A 26,283-nucleotide genomic window follows, 5' to 3' on the forward strand; every position below is an offset into this window, starting at 1 on the left:
TTTTAACTAGGGTTGGGTATCATTTTTGGGTTATTTTGATACCGGTGCTAAATTGGTACTTTTGAAACGGTACCGGTGCCAAACCGGGCTTGAACAGATACTTTTGAGCCACAAAATTATGGTGGATGACTCTAGAAAAATCTTTTATTTGACAAAATCTTTGAAAAAATAATTAATAGAACAATATAATTTAAGTTTAAAGTAAACATCAATTCATATTTTATATATTTGAATTACATTAATATATTTTTGATAATTTGTTGGTTAACATGAATTTAAGATTTGCATTCACATACCGAAATTCATATGCTGTTTTGATCCGGTACATACCGGTTACAAAGGTACCAGTGCTATAATGGCACCGGGTTTCGGTGCCCAACCCTATTTTTAACACATCTATAGTTATGCGGTGGCACAGAGTTAGACCTCATTCTTGACTTCACACAGAAACAGCAACAAGTGCGGCATGACATCACTAGTTTGCAGAGACGCTATTGGTTAAATGCAGGAAAAGTAGAACACGAAAGCAGCTTGAAGCGGAAAGCGTGAGAATGTCTGTGGTCTGGAGATAATATAAAGTTGATGACGACAATATTGCCATAGCAAACTGTGAGATATGTAAACTTGGAATTGCCTGCTGGGTATTTAAGTTGAGATACTATTTGTTTTTATATTAGATTTTTTATATATTTGCTGTTGCACTAAAGTCCAAAAGTGAAGAATTTATATTATTTATTACTTGATTGTTCAAGCTACATCACAGAAGTGCTCTGTTTGTTAACAAAGTTGTTAAATGTTGAAATAAGATGGATTAAATAAAAAATAAGGAACATCCTGAATCTGTCTCTTCGCTCTTCTTTATTCTTTTTTTTTTATGCATTATAGAAGTATCGGATCAGGTATCGGTAGTACTCAAAATCAAACGACACTGACTCGAGGACAAAAAAACCTGATCGGGACATCCTTATTGAAAATGATTATCGTCCCATGCCTAGGCTGGAGTCTGGATTTAAAATAAAAATAGCCTTACTGCAAGGAAATGTTAAATCACAAGACATACCGTTATCGCAAAACTCAACAAGAATATCTCATATTTTCCCAGTATCACGCAACATACCCAGAAAACACATGGCAACACCCTAGCAACGAAACCAAGTACCCTAGTAAAAAACAATACACCCTAAACACCACCTGACTACAACCTAGTAGCCACCCTAACAACCACATACTGTAGCAATTATCTACCAACACTTTAACAATTAAGCAAACTATAGCCAAACTTTCAAATTTCACACTTTTTAAGCTTTTTGTTCTATTTCATAATATTACTGTTTAACTGTATATTTCTCCAAATAAATACAACCTTAATGAGTATAACCAGCCTGATCTCACGAGGAAACATAAGTATTTTACGCTTTGTGTTGTCAGTTTAGTGGCTAATTTTTACAAATTTGTACGAGTTCAGTTGTACAAAAACGTACAATTTTAAAAAGGAGGCGTGGCACCCAACCCCGCCCCTAAACCCAACCATCATTGGGGATTAGCAAAAGAGATCGAAAGAGATCGTACAAATACTTACGAATTAGTCACTAAATCAAAAAGTTACGAATTGCCATGAGCTCATGTTGGTATAACAGACTTAACAAAACAAACAATAGATTGGCAAAACATTTTTTATTCAAACATTTTAAGGGATCATATTAAGCCATGCACCCCAACATGATATTCTTCTAAAATGAGATTTTAGATTGAAAGTCGTGGAGGCAGTGAAGATTTCACTGCAGCTGCGTGTTAATTTGGCAGCAGAAACATGACACCGGCTTTATCTGATACTGTGGTCACCAATGACCGTGGCAGTGCAAGGATCTCACTTCCTGTCAGAGGACACCAGGATGCAGCCTGTGATCAGTTCACCATGTCAAACAGTGAGAGTAGTGTGTGTGTGTGTGAGAGAGAGAGTGTGTTTAAGCTTAGTGAAAAGACCCACCTTTGCTTAGTCTGAGAATGTCCAGGGAATAATGTAGGGCTTTAATACAGAAAGTATTACACATGGTCTTACTATTCCAGGGTTTCTGCAGGTTTCAACGAGTTACATTTAAGACTTTTTAAGACATATCTAAGACCATTATGAATGAAATTTTAGACTCATAAAGGGTTAAAGGCTAAGGAATTTTTCAAAAGGCCCAGATGGAAAAGATTTTTATTAGTCTTTTAAAAATTATTAGAATTTAATGCATTTAATAATACACTAATACAGTAATATTTTAGATTATATAGCAAAATATTTTAAATATTGTGCAAAAACAAGCATTTACTTGTATGCATACACTTTTTTTCTAAGCATATAAAAATGAACAAATGTTTTAAAAGTTTTACAAACTATATAATAAACTAAATCTATGCACAACAATCTGTCTAGGTCAGTGTCCTCAGCAGTAAATACATGGAGAACTTTTAAACAAATATTATTGTAAGCAAAATAAATAAACATTATGCCAAATAGTTAAAAATTACACCTTTGAATAAAAAGTTTTATTGAGATGATAGTATGGGTTTTGGCCAGATTGGGTAGCAATTCATAAACAAAGGACAATTAGGACATGTTTAAAAAAGACTCAAGACCAACAACACAATATTTCAGTAAATTTAAGACTTTTTAAAGCCTATAATTTGGATTTTGAGATTTAAGACATTTTAAGACTTTTAAGGCCCTGCAGAAACCCTGTATTCCCCATTATCAAACAATAAAATATATCTCTAATATCGTCCAATACCAATGTATTGTGCATCACTGTGCTGAAAGAATATTATTATTAGAAATATTACTATTAGAAATGCACTATTATAATTACTAAAAACTTTGTGCACCCTTCAAACTTTACAACTTTTTAAATAACCCCACCGAAATGTGCAGCGTATAACATTCATATACATGACAGTTCATTGATTGTTCGTAATTAAATATTCAGAGGTAGGCCGAAACATTGGTGAACAGCATCCCACGAATAAGTGTGAAAACAATAGAGATGTCGCACCGTGTCTCTGCTCACCGCAAACGGAGAGACAGGCTCATCTCATCCAATATTCAACAGGCCTTATGAAGGCAGTGAAGGCTCATGTTTCACTTTTGTGAATGTCTCGTTGAGTTTTTTTTTTGCATGTGGCTACTGTGCTACTTTCTGTTTACGGTCTCGCTCCACAAAGCTGCTCGCAGAGAATTGTGCACCCAGATTATTCAGACGCTGATGGCACAACAGCATCTGTGGAAACATTTCTGTGGCCTTAAAGTTAGACATCTCCCACATGAGGAGTGTGTGCCATCCTGTTCCAGTCACGGCCCGATAGAGGAAAGGGGAGAAGCGAGAGGCCTATAATGAGAGCTTATTAGGCCATGGAGAAAAAACGAGAATGAAAGAGCGAGGGTTGATGGCTAAAAAACTTTTGAATAGAGAAACTTTATGAGGTGCAGCTATTCTGGGCTCGCTGAGTGCATATTTCTGTGACACAGCTAAGATAAAGTGAGACCTCTTCTGATAACTGAGGGAGAACGCAAAGTCTGAGAGCGATGAAATACGGGAAAAGCCCTTGAGAATATGATACACAGAGAAAAAGAAAAAAGTGCAGTGTGTATGTGACTCTCATGGGAATAGTTACAGCAGTTTCTAGTTTAAGCAAAAAGGCAAGCCAATGAAATCGGTTATTATGTGTAAACAACCTAATCTGCCAACGTATGTTCCTCTTGCTTTTCCTGTGAACTGTGAGGCAGCAGAAGACCTGGTGTCAAACATTAGCTTGCAGTTAAGAATCAGACCTGCTGACAAGCAGCATATCAAGTTCATATCAAGAACCAACCAATGTAACAGGAACAGCACACCTGAAGGGCATGAACAGTGACCAGCCATAAATCATTTTGTTTAAATATAATTCTATTTCAAGTGGTCCAATAGAGGTTACTTGAACATAAATAATTTTCCTTTCTTCCTTCCTTTTTAAGTTTTACAATTATTTGGCCACTTAGTGATACACAATAGGGCTGGGCGATGGTTTTCATGCATATTTTGTCAGTAAAGTCATGTTATGTAATCTGCAGTAAATCTCCAGCACCTGCATTCAGATGGAGCAGCATTTACTACGCAGAGTTGTAGCTTACTGACAAGCGACGCAATAAAGTTGGGTCGATAGACGATGCCATCATCCATCATTTTTAGAATGAAAACAATCTACATCCACACTGGTGTTTCACCTAGCATTTCTGAAAAGCCCTCCTTTCACACTATACCGCTGAAAACGCACATCACGTGACCACACACAAACACACATTGTGTCATGCTGCAGCGTATGCGCCCGTCTGAGCTCCAGCAGTCAGTGGGTGCTTTGAGCACAAAACCCCAGAGACCAGTGCACGTCAGGCAGTTTATCAAGGATGTTCCGCTGGATCGCGTCTCACTATAGTTGTTCAATGCGATATTTAATTAATCTTGTCACTATCTAACGACTCTTCAGTCTTTTGAATCTATCAGTACACTGTCAGTACACTGCTTCAGTCTTTCAATTTCACGCTTGTACTTAGTAATCTTAGCGAAAACTTTACTATTGGTACTAATTGGTTGGTTCCTGTTGCTTGTGCACCTTTTTTACCAACCAAGTTCGTCAACGCCATTATAACGACTCAGATCACTCTGCCTATTAATGTCAGAGTCCCGCAGAAAAAGTGATTGACAGGTGGTAATTTGTTTGTAACTTATGTTTATTTATTTATGATTTGGTTATGGGTAAAACAAGACTATGCGGGTCAGGTAGTTGAAACGGTCAGCTATAAATAATTAATTTGTTATGAATTAATTATTTATTCATAAATAAATAATTAATTGCCACCTACAAGGATGATGCCATCGTCCATCACAATGTTTCACATTAGACATCGTACGATGCCAAATTGGTCGACATCGCCCAACCCTACTACGTAATATCACGTTTATTATCAATGACGATTTATTCGTTCAATAATGAAAGTGAAGACAATCTTTCTGCTATAATGACAGCTGTTTGCATTGCTTCTCAGTGAACTATGGCTCCCTGTTGCTGCAACATCTGAAAGCATGTGAAAATGCCACATTTAATAATATGCTTTTACTGCAAACTTTTTCAAAATTGAGTTGATTGTTTGAAACGAATCCTCCTGTAAGGTGATTTTAGGGTTGTGTGTTTGACTCGAAGGCACGTTGAATCAATAAAAGCAGTTAAATCTTCTGTTTATTCAGCAACTGCTCTAGAGATTTCTTGGGATTCTTCTTCATGGGTATTTGGAGTTTCCATGCAAAAAAACCCTCTCACCTTTAGAGGAGATTTACTGCTGATCACACAACAGTGCTCCCCTGTAAAAATGTGCATAACTATTGCTTTTTCTAAATCGCAATATCGATTTAATTTAGATGCTATTTCAATTTATTGCCCAGCCCTAATGCACTAATCTTGATTCAGACTACCAATTTATTTTGTCGTTATTTTTTAAAGCAAGAGACGAGAATTAATGAGCATATGAGCACTTCTGTATACAAGCAAATTTGATTTAATTATTTAGGTTTAAGGTTGATGATTTCATTCATTTGAAGTGAAAAAAAATGATTTAACATTACCTTTGTGAATCAAAACAGTAGACGAGCTGAATAAAAAAGTTGAGAAATAAGTTAACGCATATAATAGTGAAATTTGGTTTACATTTTGCAAGCATCTTTACAGCCAAAGATCTATTTGTGACTAACTAAAGGATGCGCATTGTGTATGTTTAATAAGAGCGTGTGTGTGGGTGGATTGACTCCCTCATGTCATGTAGGCTTAACTACTGCTGCCTTCAGTTTAATTCATGCTGACGCGCCTCATTCTTCTCTCTCCCATTCTCTTCCTTTAGTGCATCATCTTTATCTCTCTCTCTCTCTCTGACATTCTCTGTCTCGCAGGGAGTGACTGTAACTGCTTTGCTACTCAGAATGTGTTTCTTCAGCTAGGCTAGGCTAGTCTCAGTCAGAGGCCCTGTGTTTTCCGTCAGTGGGGCTTGGTTGACAAAACTGATTTCTTGTCAATCTTATTTTTTTTTATTTCCTTTCATAAATCCCAAAAATATATGCTTTATTCTTTTCTTTCAACTGATTTATGAGCAAATCTTCACTATAAATAATTTGCAGCATTGTTATTTCTAAAGTTTGAATATAAAGTTCTTAGGACTGCATTATTTTTGTTTATGGGAGATATTAAGGACATTGTGCCCAGATGTGACCAATATTTGTGTAAGATTGTTCTTGTGGCATGCAAAAAGACTAAAACAAGGACCTGGCTTAAAGACTCAACGTTGAAACGTAAGCAGTGGTTTGAGATAATTGAAGAAATTCATTTAATGGAAAAACTGACTTCAGGAAGGGTTGGGAAAAATGGTTGATATATATATATAGGGAATATAAAGACATGACCATTTGAGTGAATAGTAACTAGAAGAGATAAACTAATCTTATGCATTTTTGGCTTTCTTTCTCTTTTTTACTTATTTTACATGCAAGTTTATGTAGTGTATATATTTAGGTAATTATGCATGTGCATATTGATAAGTGTATGGATGTAATGATATACGCTAACATGTTTTTTCTGTTAAATTATTGTTCTGTATTGCAAAAAAATTAACTAAATAAAAATAAAAGTAAAAAAAATGCTGCATATAGTTCAGTATTGATACATTCTTCAATATATGTTTGCTGTATTTAGTACTCAGTATAATTATAATTGTCATGTTTGAATAGATTACCATTAACAACAAAAGAGGAGCAGTTTTACTTTTACTTTTATTTATTTATTTATTTTTTTGTTTGTTTGTTTGCTTTGTTTGTAATATAAATATGTATATATCCTTATTTTTTGTATAATTTGTAAATGCAACAAGGTTATTGTTGGAAAAAATGTTTGAAAAATGTTGTATTTCAATGTGTACAAACTGAAAATGAAAAATAAAAATATTATGGGAAAAAAAAAATGCTGCAAATTTTATTATGAAATTACTAAATCTCTATCTACAAAATCTGCTTTTAGTCACAGCATAAAATGAACAAAAAATTAAGTTAAAACAAACACTACAACTTGCTAAACTTATATCATGAAATCACTTTATGTAAGTGTTTCAAACATTTTAAAAAATTTAAAAAAGTTTGGAGTCAATTTTACATAATGTTACATTTACCTCATAAAACCACAATTCAATGACCAGAACTTAGTAATTTAGAAAAAATTGTATTATAAATATATGCACCACAATTTACTTAACTTGTTCTTCGTTATTTAATGTACGTTTAAACAAATTCATTACAGGTTACGATGGCCACACTAATGTTTAAAATGTGTAAAGGCAATCGGGGTCAAAAATTTGAATCAATTTTATGATTTCAAAGTTTTATGTGTAATGTATATGTTTGTATAAACAAGTTGTACTATGCATCAAATCTCAATCTGGTGAATCGAAATCAAATCCTCAAATCTGTGCCAGTAACATGCCTGCTATTTTGACAATATGAATCACTGTACGGAACAATTTCAAGTTATAATCTGATTGTATGAAAATCAAAGTGATACTGGAAACACAATTAAAACTCCTTTTGTTTAAAGTACTTGGTGACAAATTAACTTGATATACTAAAAATTATATAATGTAGTCCTTTTTTGTGGTGAAATAATCACCAATCTCCTTCGTATTTTCTGTTATGGATGAAGAAATAAAACCACGCAGGAGACTGAAACTCCTACACTCGTCTGTAGTTGGGCTCCGGTCACTCAGTTTCCAGCTCCCCTATAATCTGCACCTTGTCTTGCCTTTGACTCTGTGAGGAATGTGAAGTGCACTGGTAAAAGGTCACGTGGTCAGAGTTCAGTCTAGAAGGTATTTTACAGCTCTGAGGTTAATCATACACAGAAGCCTCATAAAACACTAAAGTCATCAGCATTCAAAACCTGTGTGACAGAAGCTATAAAGAACAAATTCTGACATCAGAGCTGTAGGAGAGGCTGAATCTGCAGAATCAGTCTTTCTGACATGTTTTCAACAGTACAGATTAACAATGGATCACAAAGTCTTACTAATAAAATCTCCTCATCCTCCCACTTTTTTCTGTTACATCCTTCTTGGTCTGGTTTACAACTCTATGGCCGCAATGCATATTTGATTGTGTGTTTTTATCAATACAATCACAAGTGCATGGCACTAAAAACAGCTTTACATGCACTTCCAGAGGTAGTCAAAAACTCATTTGTTCAGACTGCTCTCCTAATGTAAACTCGTGCAGGCAAACACATCTAAATAGCCACAAAAGACCACCTGACATCTAAACACTAAACATATGATCTTTACACGAGAGAAAAAGCACCAAAACAAGGCATTCATTCATACATGAATGTAGCAAAAATATAAGGACTAAAATCTAAATCATAGTTCATAACCAGCCACATGCTTTTCACTCACTTGCTTTCCTGTTCATTTACAAGCCACATGACATGGCTTTGTTCATTCAGTAGTTTGTCTGTGTAGGGATGAAAAAAATAGGATTCTTTCTCTAACGATTCTGATAAGTTCCGAAGTGATTCTGTATTCAAATTAGATCACGACTGTATGGTCCTGCACTGGTGCAAGCAAGCTTTGGACATAGATGGATAAACCATGCTGCAACCTCCCGCTCTCCCTCGTGAAGCAAACACGGAAGTAACTGAAACTGCAATTCATCGAAATTCCGCTAGTCCTGGCTCCATAATAGAGCAAATTTTTATTGACCCCACTTTTAAAATGGCCAACTTTACAGCAGAAAAAAAAGGTGTTTACAGCCTGGTACAAAGAATGATTTTGGTTCATATAGCTATTATTAACCTTCATGACAACTGTGAGGGGGGTGAATCTTTTTATAACTCATCCGTTATATTAAGATTGCATAATTAAGGGCGTGACCATTAGGTCTCGCTGGTCGCCATCATTTCACCTCAGCTGATTCCAGCTGATTAGCCACTGAGCACAGCATATACATCGTATTTTAAATATATTTTATGAGGCTTTACACAGTCAATTGGTTTTTGGAATTATTTCGTACAATTATCAGATGATATGGCATGCTGTGTGCACTTTACAAACCATTCACATGGCCTCCGTTTCCCAAGTGAGTGAAATTACATACTTGTATACCATCTCTGTAAATGTATTTATTTTATTTAAGATACTTTATCATTTATAATGTTCTTTAGAACCGTAAAGCACTCCAGAATCTGACAGACTGATTAGCTGTAGACTATAGAACAGTCATCTGAAATGTTGTCATACAGTGTTTTGCATCAACAGCCTTGCATTTATTAACTCAGACTAGATACTAACACAGACTATAAGTGTTTGGAAGTAAATCGTGTTTTCCTCTTGTAGAAAAGCATAATAAGAACAATGTTTAGTGGCTCAATGTATTACAACAGTGTTTTTAAAAGTCTAAACACTTTATTGATATAGTCTACAACCAAACACATGTGGTCAGAACACAAACGAGTTGCAGGTAATGAAGTATTAAGCGTTTCTCCCATAGGAAAGTCTGTCTAAGCAAAATGCTAGCAGGCGTCTGTAGCTCCGCTCTGCCACTTTGCCTGTGTTTGGTATCCCACGGTTGGTGTCGACGACACCAACAAAATAGTGACGGTTGGCCACACCTACTGGAAGCTTCTTTATGGCTCTTCAGAAACCTATGGGTGATGTCACGGATACTACGTCCATTTCTTTAACAGTCTATGGGACAAAATTAAGTATCTTAAAGGCGTGATCTGGCGTTTCAATGTTACATTTAGAGCTTGTTCATTCTGAATATCCACTTGCTAAGTCATGATGTATGGAGTACTGTTTCCGGGTCCAAGTCGCTACTCAATTGAATTGAGAAAATATTCATTAATGGCCCCGTTTTAGTCGTATCACACTTTAAAGTGAATTTTATATAAAACCATGGTGTACACGACAGTCTCTGGACTTGCTGCTTCACAGACACCAATGTTTTAACAATTTATAAAAAGTTAATCACTTTCTGGTTATCTGATATTAGGCATGGTTATATTTATTGTGATCATCATTTTCAAAAGTATTACTTCGCTTTGTAAATGTTCATTAATACTATTTGTTAAGCCTCCCCGTACAGTTTGATATAATGTTTGGACCAGGAAGCCACTTCGCATGACGTCACAAGGGGATAACAGGCGGATAACTTTGTTAATAAAATAAATATATATATATATATTTTTTGTTGGCGCCAGTGGTGTAGTGGTGTAGTGGTTAGTGCGTCGACACATGCACTCAGGTGCTCACGGCGATCCGAGTTCGATTCCCGCCTCCCAGTAATATTCCAATCCTTACCCTCTCTCTGCTCCCTATGCTTTCCTGTCAATACTCTCTACTTTCTTATACAATAAAGGTGAAAACCACCCAAAAAATAAAATAAATAAATAAAAATAAAATACATAAATTAATAAATAATTTGTAAGATGGCAGTACTGTCATAGATTCCAATCATAAACAAAAACATAGAAACTCTCATTCTGGTAAAATGCTAAAATGTAAAGTTGGAAAGATGTATTTGCACCGCCGAAGAAATAGTAAAACTGTAGGTTAAAAATTATTTTGGAATTGGATTTTGACTTCCAGAATCGGAATCAGATCAGATTGTGAAGTCCCTAAAGAGGAAGTGTTGGTGGGGTAAGTGAATATCCACCTTAATACCACGGCTTGGGTGATTCCTTTGAGCAAGGCACCAAACCCCCAACTGCTTCCCAGGTAGCCCAGTGGTCTGGGTGCGTTTTCATGTATATCATTGAGAGCCATGGGCCGAAGGATAAATATACTAACTATATTAAATTAAATTTCCTAACTTACTTTATAATATTTATAAAATAAATTGAAAACATTACTTCAAATCGTGTTAACTAATGCAGCATATTTTGTTTTATTATAACTTATTACAATAAAACAATCACATTTATAGCACGGTGGAGTTCAATGCTACATACATTAGTCAAGTAGAATCTGCCTTGGCCTTCATTTGCTCACTGATATCTCTGGATTGTCCTCTATCTGTCAGGTAACAGTAGGTACATTTAGAAAAAATCTGATGCATTTAATTGAAACTTTTAATTTACATTAGCTTTTTATGCAATTGGCAATAAAGCAAACAAACAAAAGATTATATTAAATTAGAAATGGCAGTCTTCATTCTCCCTCTCTTCTCAGATGGGATGGCGGGCCAAATCAAAGGTTACCATGGGCCAACTTTGGCTTGCGGGCACTAGTTTGGGCATCTCTGTTCTAGATAAAAAGCATCTGCTAAATACATAAATGTAAAGATTCCCGCTCCTGCATGCATGTTGCACAGAGTGGTAAAAATGATGCATAACATGATGAAATAATGATGAGTGGACAAAATTCAAACACAAGAGATGCATTCGATAACACAAAGTGGAAATGGTAATTAATTTTTCTTTTGTTCACCAGTGATTGTATCACTGAAAATGCATTAATAAGCGACAGGTGGGAACAAGGCCTATATGCTCAAGTACAGGTTCATTCTTCACACCCATTTGCAGCCTTCCTGTCCTGTCTAATCTAATCAGCAGAGGTGATCAGAGTCCGACCACATTCCAAACAGTATGACGCCTCCCCCCACTCCTGCAGCTAACTGACCCCCCCAACCCCCCTCGAGAAGCACAACCTCTTCCACCACACAGCGCACCCTCATCCCGCTCCGCTTCAGTGCCTGCACTGGGCCGATGGCGCTGGCCTTCTCTGTACGGGCACGATGACATAACAGTGTTCCAGAGCCTCTGTGTATCGGCGTGAGATACCTTGACCCTGGAATTCCTCCCTCTTATTAAAGCGGCTCCTCCTAAAACCGAAACGCCAATAAAAGCTGCAGACGTCATAGGTGTCAATAAAACACAAACCCATCCCCGCCTCCTCATTCAGCTGATGACCTGAATGGAAAAGTAAACAAATTTGTGGTTTCAGAAAAGAAAGGGGATTGTAAAAGCGAAAGAGGCAGGGAACGAGTGGGCAGATTCCTGAAGCATAAGTCACTGTGCGCTCTAGTAGAAACTATTCCAGATGCTTTTCTGAACCACACCTGATGAGACAGGTGAGGCCGGCAGGGAGGATCCCAGAGACGCGCTGAGAAAACTATCAAAGGAATGGAAATGATGTGTAATGAATGACACAATGAAATGAATCACGGCGCTATTATTAGAAGCAGCCACAGGTGGAAGATTTAATTATAGTGAACAGAAGACAGATTAATGCTAATGCTATTAGCTGACGCATCAATTATTTAACTACTACCTCATTCAAAAAAAATCCATGCTGTAGTTTGATTTAAAGGGCACCTATGATGAAAATACATTTTTGTAAGCTGTTTGGACAGAACTGTCTAGTGTGACCACAGGCATATTGGAGTGATATAAACCCAACAAGTGCCTTTTTAAAAATTTCCTGATGTTAAAATAGGATCCAAATGCCAGTGATTTTGAGGCCCAGCGCAACATGACGTAGGAGTGCGTTTTTCACCGTCCACTGAATTGATTGACAGGCGCCATGTCTCCATAATAACATGCATGCACGTCCACCGAACATTTTTTCGCAAAGAAACTTGGATTAAAACATATGTTACAACTCTCTGTGATCATCTGCACCTCAATAATTAATTTTATAAGTTTAAAATGTTTTAAAACAGATCATATTTGTAATAAAGACAGTAAAATCAATGTAATCCCTAACCGCTACAATCACCATGGCTGCATGGTGTCAGTAAATGCGCATATATGTGTGTGCGTACTGATTTGTGTGTGACTCATCATTTCAGAAAGACTTGAATAAAGCCCACTGCAAATACATCTAATAAACTTACTCTAATAAACTTATATTTAATAAACTTACGTAGTATATTTCAGCTTCATCCATGTCTGTTTCTATCACTGACTGCTGTTTATCTGACATAATGCATGAGAAGCAGACACACACACGTCAGAGCGGTGGGCGGGGAGAACCAGCTCATTTGTATTTAAAGCCACAGGCTACAAAAACAGCTACATTGTGATAAGACACCAAAATGGGTAGCTTCTACATAATATAATCAATAATCTGATGTGTATTTTAAGCTGAAACTTCACAGACACGTTCTGGAGACATCAAAGTCTACTCTTACATCTTGTAAAAGGGGTAAAATAGGTGCCCATTAAACATTAAGGTTAGCAAGTAAACGTGTGGATGCTCAAACTGCAGCTTTGTTCAAAGCCAGTGAGCTGTCAGCAGTCTGCATAGGCGGCTTTCTTCTAAAAGGCAGCATCTGAACTGAAATGGGACGTAATAAGTGACAGATTTGGAATGCTGTACAGAGGCAGCAAGTCCACACTCCACGCTTATAATAATTCTTGTGTAAAGCACACAGGAGTCCCGAAGCATTAAATCATCTATTATCATGTTGCTAATAGGCATGCAATAACCCAATTTTTTTTTAAAAGTGAACGCAAACTCGCCACTTCCTACTGTACCAACCAAAGGACATGGGGAAGTAAATTGGTGATTTGTTAACTGCTATTTTCCTCATGATACCCTGTGAAAAATTTTACATTTTTAATAAAGCATTGCATATAATTGTTTTGATAAAAACTGTATAATCAAAGTAAGGCTTTTGTAAACAAAAATATATAAATATTACCATTTAATTTAGTATAAAGTTTTCAACATCCTTTATTTGTAATTAAAAAAAGAACTTTGCAGTGAGTATATTGTGGCATTGAATAATTGTTTGGTTTTGTACATCATGTGGACTCAAGTGTCTGAGCTTGAACAGATCATGAACGACATGCTACTGACGTTTTGTTGTGGCTGCCATCTTTAGGAACCATTCCTAGCCTTCTCCTTGGTGAACTGCTGACTCCAATGAAGTCTAGTAAAACCATTTCAAATTTGACGTTTGCTGATATTTTATTAATCTTTCTTTCCACAGTCCCTCTCCATACATCAGCAAAGCTCTTAAGACATTTAAAAGCACTGAACCCTACTGCTACTTCACCTCAGGATAGGTTAATGATCCCAAAAGATATCATCCAGAGAGGAAGAAAATGTTCTTGGTCACGGGAAGGGTAAGATTAAGCAATCTTAACCCTATTGGGTTGATGATTTTTGTTTCTCGTGACAGTAAAAAAAAGAATTCAAATGCTTCTCTGTAAGATTATCATAATATTTTATACTGCATAACTTCATCTTAATAAGCACCAATAAGAAATACTGGATAAAACCTTCAATTTTTAATTAGACTCGAGTCATTTCAGTCTGTATTGAATGATGTATTAAATAATGTCAATTTAAATTTAGCTTTCTACTTTTACAAAGAATTCACGTTTCTATGACACCATCTACAGAAGCATCACACTAGGATTTGAAAAGTAAGTTGTCCTGGAATGGACAGGAGAACAAGCAGCAGTGAATGTAGAGCACACAGAATATAGAGCAAAGACCCAATATTATGACACTGCAGTGGCAAAGCAGGATGTCTGATCAGGAAATCACATGGTGCAAATAGACACAGGTGGCAACACCCCTTAAACCAGCAAACACATATCCACAACAGTGGCACAGAGCCACAGAAACTGAGGGTTTCTCTCAGTATTCTGATATAGAGTTGTCATTTTCAGTGCCTCATTCTTAGATGATTATGTTTGGTCCCCTAACCTGAATATCTATCCCAGCATGCCACAATCACCACTCAAGAATCCCTCATCATTAACCGCAATCAGCATAGGCTCTTCACCGCTGCCATGGTAGCAGGTAAACAAGCATGGATGCATTGTTGTCATCCTGATGTTGTCTGAAAAAAATGTGTCTTTGTTGGGACAGGACGCCAATAGAAACATATAAACCCTCATTTGGAGTGTTTAGATGCACATTCACACCCAACAAAACATCCTAATTAAAGATCCAGTAAGCTCAGCTTAAGTCAAGCCACTTGAATATGCAAAGCAGGATACGAGAGAACAAAACCCAGAATTCCAAACACAATCCACAGACGAGGCGCACCGCTCAAGAATGCCTCAGTCCCCCCCATCCCCCACGTGAACTCCAACCAGAGCGAAGGATATCTTAACCCAGATCACTGAATGTGTGCCATTCAATGTTGGCAAGACACAGCACAAAAGATTGCAGTTAGTTTGACAGCCTTTCTTTTGTGCACCTTGATGTGATTTCAAACATCCTCCTGACTCACACATTTTGTTATATATGTGCATGCGCTGGCTTTTATCAAAGCCCTCAGTAGTACATTCTGGATGGGATGTGATCCTTTAATCTTCAAAAGAAAATACTTCAGTCTCTAGCTCTGTTTTTATGAGATGCCTACTTAGCATTTTAAGAAACTGAAATGCTATCAACACAAAAGGTAGATTACTTACTACAATAAATGCAACTCATAAATTACAATGTGTCTGAATTTTACTGTTTACTAAAGAATCTCTGAGCGCAAAGAAATCCATAAGTGTGCATGTACTAGGCATGGGCTGGTATAAGTTTCTGACGGTATGATAACCTTAGATAAAAATATCATGGTTTCACAGAAGTGTTTACTAGGCACAGGCAGGTATAAGATTCTAACGGTATGATAACCTTGAATAAAAATATCACGGTTTCACGGTATTGTGATTACTGCTCTAAAATATATTCCTTTTAAAGGTCTGGGTAAAAAACAAGAACTTTTTTCCAGTATGAACACAATGGCTGCATCCGAACAGCATACATCCGTACTATATAGTACGCTAAAAACAGTATGCGAGCTGAGTAATATTCTCGAATTCAAAAAAAACAAAAAACAGTATGCGAGAAGTACCCAGGTGGCCTACTTCCGGCGAGATTCTGAAGTGCGCATGCGATGGATGCTACTCTATCCCATGATGCACCACGAGAGTAATCAAGAATGAGAGTGAAGCGGGTGATCACGTGATCATGATAAAATGGCTGATGTAATATGAACGAGCTTCAATCATTTTGAACTTAAAACGGCTTTTAAAAAATTTAAAACTGCTTTTTTTCTAGCCGAAATAAAACAAATAAGACTTTCTCCAGAAGAAAAAATATTATCAGACATACTGTGAAAATTTCCTTGCTCTGTTAAACATTATTTGGGAAATATATATTTTTTAAATAAATAAAATAGGGGTTTAATAATTCTGACTTCAACTGTATATGAATATAATTTCACAATATGACTTAAGTTATTGTTTGGGAAGAATTCACAATTTTACATGGATTGGGATGATTTTGTAGGGGAGTGAATCTGCAAAAAATATCATATATGAAAAATGTAATTAAAAAAAACCTAAATAAACAGTGTTTTATAGTTTTTGGTGGAATATTACAATATTGAGATAAAGAAATTTAATTATCAAATCTAAAATAAGACTGTATTGTCTTCATTTGATGAAAAAGCACAATTAATCTTTATAATTTCTTCTTCTCAAATGGTTTAAACTTGTTTTAAATCTTAGTCACATGCCTTAAAAAAAATAAAAAAATAAAAATAAATCACAGTAATAGATTATGGTTAAAATTAAAAATGACTCAACAAATCATGTGTGTTGAACTGGGATTTTTAGTTAACTATAATCCCAATTCAACAATGCATGTCCTGTCATGTGATGTATTGCGGATGCGCACATTGCGATATCGATGCTGAAACGATATATTGCGCAGCCCTCATTTAAATGTATATTTGGTTTCCCTTTATCTTGAATTTGTTGTGAACTTTGTTCAATGCAACAACCTGATATTCATTTCTGGCCCTGCTGTTTTGTACATTTTCTACCAGTTAGCCTACATAAAAGTACATAAAACACAACAAAACCAAAATATGAACACAAAGGAAAATATAATAAATTAGAATTACACAAGATGTTTTACATTTATTTAATAAATGTATGACCTTTTCTGAGTCTTATTGACAGCAGAAAAGTAAAAATTCTACTCATGTGCACTCGACAACCAAGCCAACGGTGGACTACAGGACTGTATGTGATGGTGGCTGTTAGTGCTAACTACTGGCCTGGTAAGCAGAATACAGAATCTTAATTTTTTAAGATTGTTTAAAATGGGGATTGTTCTGAATGGGGATTATTTGAACAGGGATTGTTGTTGTCTCTGTATGCCAAACTTGGCATCACTTTAATTTGACGATCCATTTAGCACGTTATGTTGACTATAAGTTACATTGCAAATATATGCCAACTAATTCTTAGAGTATTAGTAGACTTTAAGGTTAGGGTTAGATGTAGTTTCAACCTTTCTTGTAGTCAGTTGAGCAGATATTAAGCAGACAGTTTACTAATACTTTAATGAGAGTAAGTTGACACATATTTTGGACATCATTATCAATATAGTTATGGTCCATATTTACCTTGTTTAAATGGTAGCAAATGTAACAAAAACAGCTCAAACTGTGACAGAGCAAATCTGGACCTTCTTATGGGCACCTTTTAATCAGAATTTTGCTTTTGAAGATCACAGTAGAAGCTAGGTGGCAGGATTTCTTACTGGGTTTTAGATCTGAGCGTTAATCAGTCTGTAACAAGTATGCAATTTAATATGTTACATTTAGGGCATTACATTACATACATCTAATTAGGCATGGGACGATAACCCTTTTCAAGGTTTACCACGGTTTGGAAAGGTCAAGGTTTTAAAACCACCAAAATTTTCTGTAATACCATTCCTAGAGTATATGTAAGATTTTTTAACTTTTTTTTTGTTTTTTAGGACAACAGTATCTCCAGCAGAAAATATCTCCAAAGATGCAGTATTAAATTGTAAAGAAATTCGTATTTTTTAAGCTAATGAAGATTGCAGAAGTTAATGATTGATTTGTATTATTTAACCTGACATGTTTACTGCTCCAAAATATTTTAAATCTTTCAAAAGATAAAATATATTGTTTTTAAAGGGGATAAAAAGTTTCGTTTTTTTACCCAGACATTTAAAAAGAACATATTTTAGAGCAGTAATTGCATTTCTGTGATACCAAGAAACTGTGATATTTTTATCCAAGGTTATCATATTGTCAGAATCTTATACCAGCCCATGCCTACATCTAATCAAACCTGCATACTAGGGCTGCACAATATATCGTTTCAGCATCGATATCGCAATGTGCGCATCCGCAATAATAACATCGCAAAGATATGCAATGTCCAGTAGCATTCGAGATTTGAAACATTGCAATTTGCTAATCACAAGAGGCTGTGATATCAAATATATATGTATTATAGAATTTTCCCCACTCAGAGAAAATGTGTGACTGCCGTCTGTGTGTGACAGTCTTACTAGCCAATTGAGTATGCACACTTTTGCACAGAATTGCCTCACCGAACTATGCAGGACGCCCACAACAAAACAAACAAACAGGAAAGCGCAGACAAGTAGGATGATGGCGTCTGCCACTTCAGAAGCATTAATAGACTAATTAATAAAGAAAACAGGACATATCGGTAATATGGGATTATTTTGGTTTTAAAGTCACAGACATAGAATAAAACCAGGTAATTTGTAAGGGCTGTTGCAGAATTGTTGAAACAGCACGAGGAAATACAACAACCAGCACCTTAAAAAGCACCACAGTCAGCTATATGAGGAGCATCTTGCTAAAAAGTAAACTAAAAGTATTGCTAGTGACATGCAGTCTAGTAGCTAGCAACAGCAAAGTACAATTTCAGAGATGTTTGCAGCTGATACACCATATGAAAAAACATCACAAAGGCACCAGGAGATAACGCCATAACTCATGATTGTTTGCTCTAGAGAAAAAACAAGTGTTTCATTTCTGAATATTTCTTTAAAAATTTGAATAGAAGTTGGAGTTAGTTGATATCTTTTCAGTTCCTTTTTTAACTAACACTCATTGCATTATAGCAGTAAGAAGCTACGATACAGAATATTGAGCTGAAGCTTGACTACAAAATTAGATATTTTCCCCAAATCGCACAGTCCTACCAGGAGCTACAGAATTAAATGTAATCATTGCATTTATATGGAATTTATAGGATTTATGCAAAAAAGCATTTCTTACTTGGAATTTTTGTCTTGTTGCTAGCCCTAACATCCACATTTCAAAGCGAAAACAAGATTATATCACTTACCTCGTGCCCTATAAGATAATTTCCTTAAAACAAGCAAAAAAACTCTTATTTTTCACTTATTTCTTCTGACGGTAAAAACTGAACAATATTTTTACTTGGTCTGAGAATGTTTTTGATATTTAGACTAGAAACAAGAGAAAACAGAGTAAAAAAAAAATATATATATATTCAATTTCTGTACCCGAATACTGTTCGACTCCTCAGAAAATCGTCGAATAGTGCTATTCAAACCATCTTCTGAAACTGTATTCATGTCGCAATATTCATCGCAGAAAAATAAAACATTACAATATCAGATTTTTCCAATATCGTGCTACTACATACACACTAACTAAAATACTCATGTCAAGATAGAGCGCCCCACTCTCCATGTGGAGTTGAAAAGTGGACAGGTCCTTCTGCACTTCTGTGTCCCATAATCTGCCATAGCAACAAGTCACAGCATGACGCTAGCGTTGTTGTGTAATTGAAGCGCAGGCCACACAGTGTTGCACAGTGACCCCTCTAATCGCTGCCTGACAAAGTGGCTTACCATCTACAGGTCATATGGCACACAGACACAGCTTAGAGTGGGGCACCCCACAGACTGGGGCCACAGCACAAGAAAAACGCACAGAGTAACCAGATCAGAACTATATTCTAAGGTTTTTGCAGGTTTCTTCAAGTCTAATTTAAGACTTTTAAGACCCTTTCAAGACCAATATGAGTGAAATTTTAGACTTATACAGGGCTAAACACTAAGGATTTTTTCTAAAGGCCCGGTTACTTCTGTAAATAGTTTTTGTATTAATGGAACATCATGTGAAGGGATGTGTTGCCTTAGTTTTCTTTCCCTGATTAGGAAAATTCAATTTGGAGAATTTGCTGTAAAAATGTCTAACAGCTGTTGTGAATTGTATCTTTTTGCAATATAACCTTGAATATAAACAATAGAAGTTTTAAGATTGATTATTGGTGATTAGGTGTCAGCCTGATAGGCTAGCTTTACTTGGACATTGGAAAATTAAGACCTGTTTAAAAGGATTTAAGACATACAGCACTATATTTCAGTGAATTTAAGACTTTTTAAGGCCTCAAATTTAGTTTTTGATATTTAAGACATTTTAAGACCCCACGGACACCCTTTATATTGTTGCTTTCAAATGATCTCAGCCATGAGTTCAAAGTCTAAAGGTCTGAAGACTTTTAACCCAATTTACGAAACACTCAGGCACACGAGTTAAAGCAAAACACATCACAGGAAATAATGCAATAAAATGTGCCTCGTGCTGTTATCATACTTAAGACACTTCACAACTGTAATAAAAATGTAAGATAAGCAATCAGAAGTAATGCGTGTTTCACTGCAATCCGGATCAAACACAGGATTCGAGAAAAGTCATTTAAAATAAGACTTAACCACGCTAACTAGTTGCTAGGTTAGCTGAACACTCATCTTTGTAAGGACTACCGAACAGGTCACATTATAATCTGATACGACTGATACATAAACAAAAGCACCACTTCTGGTCTGACCACTTCCTGAAGAACAGCCATCGCCTCCACATGTTATCAGTTGAAACACATTTGTGCATATTACACAAAAACCAGAATTCTTAGCATACAGATAGACTGTGAGTAAAGGAAAGCATATGACTGTGACTGTGTGAGTGACGTATGGAGATGAAGATTGAAAAACTCAGCCCTCACCTTTTCGCTGTAAAAAGAGGCGGAGCAGGGGCGTCGCCATGGAGATTGCTTTATGATAGTTGTCATCATTGTTGATTGGCAGCAGGTCCCCGTGAACATCGGCGTAACCCACAAGCAGGTCCACATTAGGAATCCGATGCACGTGCTGTAGTAAGCCATAGAACTCATCAAAGCGTCCCGGCTTGGATCGGTCCAAAGAGAACCGCCTGAATTCTGCTCCAAACTAACGAGGTAAAACAGATATCAGTACAAAGAGATGGCACAGTAAAACAACATTATGACTGTGTATAAAAATATATATAATATATGACAACAGACATATCATATAACTGATTTGTTACTGTTAAAAATGAGAAGTAAAACATGTTCATTCATTGAAAGAAAGCTGAAATATAAATATATATTTATAATATATAGTTTTTATGCCGTTTTAAGGTTCAACGCACCAGTTCCCATGCTTTTTAACAGCATTAAAAAGACAGATGTTATAAGAACTTGATGTTATAGCCAGCTGATATTACAAACTCCTAGCTATTTTGTGTTTAGAAAAGAAACAAAATGCCAATTACTAACATATACAGACAGCAATGAACACCAAAATAAGCTCTTAAAGATAAAGCAATTTAAATCGATACTTTTTTTTTTACACATCTAATTATATAGACCAATGCCGAATTGCAAAGTAATACACGTGTTCTTCTTTCATGTAAATTTAAGTAATACAATGTTTGTGACACTAGGGCTGCACGATACTTAAAAAATCTAACATTGCAATATTTTTTTATTCTGCAATACATATTGCGATATAAATACAATTTCACTAGATGAGTTGATTAAATATTTAACGATTAACTATTTAAAGAATTTAACGTTTTAGATTGATTGCGATGATTCGTAGTAGGGCTAGACGATTTGGCCTAAAATCAAAATCTCGATTAATAGAACATTTTAACTCGATTATGATTAAGGAGCGATTTTTTTTTTATTTTGTTGCTCTTATAGCTCACTGACAAGTTTTGTACAGTAAAGATGTTCACATTTTACCATTGATTTGAGATTTTTGATTTACTCGATTTTACATTACTTGATTTTAAAATAATTGGAGGAAACACACACTATCTACTATCTATAATTATTTATTGAACATCAACTGACCATTCGCAAAGCCTGCGCAGTGTCGTCACAAGTTACAATTGCTAGGAGTGCACGACCACGCGAAGGCTGTGCCGCACCATATGCGTGCGCTCGATGCAGAAGTATAAATCAGCCTTAACAGACCAGGGTCATGTGACTGCACACGCGGTGTGGAAAGTAATTGAAAAAAAAATAAATAAAAATCGGCCTGGAAAAATTTGATCGATTTTAGGTTATGAATGTTGATTTCAATTTCTTTTCGATTAATTGCCCAGCCCTATTCTGTACGTGACTGCATATGCAAAAAATATAAGAAACAATCAACAAGCGACAAGATTGAATAAAGAAAAAGATACCAATTAAATACACAGCGCTTGATTATTTTTCGATGAGTCGAACTGTGTTCAGGTGTACAGTAACACACTTACTAAATGATAAATTATAATCCATACTCAACATTTGCGAAATGATAAACTATAATCCAGACTCAACATGTAGCGCATGCTCGTAATGTGACTATTGCGAATGGTCACATTGCGATATCGATTCTGAAACGATATATTGTGCAACGATAAATTTGTAGCAAAAGCCAAACAATACTCTGTGTTACATGTGGCGTTCACTCCTGCCCGTAATTACTACTTTTAATTGATCTTGTTTGTCTTTTCCCTTTGTAGTTTTCTATTGGTTGATTTGGTGACATCAGGCTTTTAAAATGGACGGAAGCGAACTTTTCGCACTCGCTCATTCCTCCACGCCACCACAGTTTCTGCCGGCTTTATTGTTGTGTTCTCCTTTATACTTTACTTTTGATGTTTGTTTGGAGTGGGGAGTCCCAACCTGCTTTAGGTTTGTTTGGTTGTTATTTATTTTGCTGATTAAGTTATGTTAATAAATAATTTAGTTGCCGCACATTAGCCGTTGCTTATTTATGTTACGTTGTCTTGGGATCAGAAGTGGTATTTAAGGACCGTAACACACTGCATGATTCAAAATGATTGATTGTCTATGATGCTAAAAAGCCTTGGAATATATGTAAATAAACTATTTCATGAACACAATTTGAAAATGTTTTATTGCAAATACATAAATATTTATTAGTAACATGCATCACTAGAAACATAATATTCACAATTTTAAAGAAACTTTTCTCAATATTTAGACTTTTTGAACGCTTAGATTCCAGATATTTAAATAGCTGTATCTCAGCCAAATATTGTCCAAACAAACCATACGTCAATGGAAAGCTTATTTATTCAGCTTTCAGATGATGTATAAATCCAGGGTCACATATTTGGTGACGTTACGTACCACTTTAATGGGGAGTAAGAGCAACTAAATATAAAACAGCAGCATCAGTGGTAGTAATCAAAATAACTCACATAATTTTTTTAGAAACAAGGAAACTCATGGGCAAAAAATGAATGGCAAACAATAAAGGATTACAGACTACTCAAATCATTCTGCTTGAATACTTTCAGTATGTGTAATAACAAGTTATGAAGTGGTTTGCTAATAAAAAAAACAATGTGAGGGAAGGATTGAGACTTAGTCAGCCCTATATCGTCATCACTAGCTAAGCATGGCTTGTCCATTATAAATTCACCCTGTAAATCTTTGTGCTGCTGCAGTGACTATGACCTGGCTCTTGTTTACAGTATCATCCATAATGATTAACACACGAAAAACATGAGTAAACATACAGTAAAGAAAAAAACATCTACATTCCTCATATTTCTTGTGCTGAATAACTGACCCTTCACCATAATGTAATGAAAATAGATATAATAAAAAAGACATAACTTATACTAGACATATTTTGGGAGTCGTTTGCTGTTTCAAACACTGTCTGGGCTATATTAGGTTTGAGACAAAAGCAATATTAGATGTGAACATCAGACTACAGACAATACAAAGACTATCAGGCTCTTATGAATATCTTTTATATAGATGTTTAGCCGTGCATAGTGCCTGTATCATTGCTCTCACAGTCTCATCACAACTGAGATATAATGTGCAAGACAGGTTGATAGTACCCGCTACCTCATTTCTCACAAACGCAGCCTGATATTTTGACTTAACTTATTTCGTTGAGCACAGTCAATATTTAATTTCCTCAAACCTGATCTTGTCATGTGGATGTGAAGTTTGCAATACACAATGAGTTATCACCTGATTGTTTCCAAAAGACTGTAAGAAAACAGGTTTAGGGGAAGAATGGCTTTTGATGAACTAATACAGGGCCGTGACAAGCTATTATGACACTTATTCCATAAAACAAACTAATATTCTAACAAACTACAATTCTAATATTATTTTTAGTTATTCCAGTAGTCACTACATTAAATTCAGATACTCATCATTTTAAATGTACTAAAACTTTCTCTATTGTTAATATAACACATTATTGTTCCATTGAATTCTATGAGAATCTACTGTTCTGATATCAGTTATTCACTTCCAGCTTCAGCCCCTATTCCAGTTTTACTACTTACTATGCATTAGCAAATGATGCTTTGTTTTGTCACTTGAACTACAACTACTTAAATTATACAAGCATCTATTCCAGTTTGTCAAGTATTACTTAAATGGCCACAAGTAAATCTGTAGTAGTGAACAGCAAGAATTAAGATCTGCTATCCGAATCACAGTTTTCTAAATCATTTCAATAGTAAAAACAGCAATTTCCTAGTATAAAAAGCAAGTGATTGATATATCTGCTATTATGTAATGAATAACAAATATCAATTTTAAATAAGCTGCTACTAGTCACAGATTAATTACTTGTTAGTCAATGTTCATGTTAGTAAATACATTAGTATTTACTGATTTTGAAAAAGAACAATACATTGATTACAGTATTTATTCATCATTGTTAACGTTAATTATTAAAAAATAAGTTCATTATGAATTCGTGTTCACCTACAGTGTAATAACTAATGATTTTTGACTGTAATAATGCATTAGTGAATGTTAAACTGTATTTAATAAATGGTGTACAAGTATTGTTCATTATTGTTAGTAAAGTCATTAACTAACAAAACCGATTTGGTAAATAATTATAGACTTCTATAGATATAATCAAACACAAGGGTTACTTTTGTAACATTTATAAAACATACCAAACTTTTATGAATTATATCTAGAATAAAATAAAGTCCTGACAACATAAGATAACAGATCACCTGTCAAAACACACCATTTCTCCACAACAGTTACTTTTACACAGTGTCCTCAGTGCACTCAAAGCAACGGTCGACTGAACTCACAAGGTTGGCAAAACTTAGCACAGGTCAGTGTGACTATGTCTTAACACCCAAAGGCTCTGCTAAATCTATTCCTAACACGAGGACTAGCCTGTTCTTTGGCTGAACACTAATTAAAGTAATTGGCCCTTCTGGCTACGCACCTTGCTCTTCACCTCCACGGCGTTCAGAGTTCGGTTGCTCGGCACTCGGTGGTTTTTGTTCATCTTTCGCTAACTGGACCCCGCCGCAGAAACACAGTTGCCCTCCCGCGGGCTGCGCTCATCCGCTTTCAGCTCGGTCCGTCCAAAACGGCTTTTCTCGGCTTAATCCAGTTAAAGGCGAGTATCTCGCGACAGCTCCGTGTCTTCGCTTGTGTTGTGATCGGAATCGAGTAGCAACGGCGACGCCTGTCAACTGAACGTGCTCCGAAACTCTGCCCCAACCCTGCCTCTCTCACATGCACGCGCACCGGCGCATACTCGCTCCGCCACATAGTACAGGACGGCCTCTGTGTGTGTGTGCGTGTGTGCGTGTGTGTGTGTGTGTGTATGTGACGCTTTGTGCACCCAGGAAACAGCGTCAAGAGCCGGGCTATCAAGCGCGCCCCCTCTGGACACAAAGGACTTTCTTCAGGAGTTTTCTTTCTTTTAGACGCCCCCCCACCCCATCCTAATATGTAGGATACTGTAAATGGCTGTTATAACACCCCATTTGAACTGTGAACAAGAACAACAACTAATATTACACGTGCATGGGATTAATATATTATTTGGAAAATATTTAGTTACTTTAGATTACTTTTTCTACTGACGTATATTTATTTATTTGTTTATTAATTTACGTGTATGGAGGACAAAACTGGCAAAAACAATAAATAAGTATGCAAGTATATAAATAAATGAGTAAATAAATTAATAAATTCCTGCAAAAATAAATATATAAATAACTAATATAATTAAGATAATTAAATAAATTACAGGAATGTTGAGGAAATAAGAAAATGCTA

General features: G+C 35.8%; 1 protein-coding gene across 1 annotated transcript in view; it reads right to left on the reverse strand.

The window, feature by feature from the left end:
- pard6b (par-6 partitioning defective 6 homolog beta (C. elegans)) overlaps positions 1–25,756 on the reverse strand; it is a 39,806-nt gene extending 14,050 nt beyond the window's left edge. Inside the window, exons 1-2 of the mRNA XM_056449319.1 lie at positions 25,439–25,756; positions 20,896–21,118 (exon numbers count right to left, since the gene is read on the reverse strand). Coding sequence (XP_056305294.1) covers positions 20,896–21,118; positions 25,439–25,501 — 286 coding nt within the window. The 5' untranslated portion in view covers positions 25,502–25,756. The remainder of the gene's footprint in view (positions 1–20,895; positions 21,119–25,438) is intronic.
- Positions 25,757–26,283: the final 527 nt, after the last annotated feature.

The sequence above is a fragment of the Danio aesculapii genome, chromosome 23 (assembly GCF_903798145.1).
Source record: "Danio aesculapii chromosome 23, fDanAes4.1, whole genome shotgun sequence".
NCBI classification, from domain to species: domain Eukaryota; kingdom Metazoa; phylum Chordata; class Actinopteri; order Cypriniformes; family Danionidae; genus Danio; species Danio aesculapii.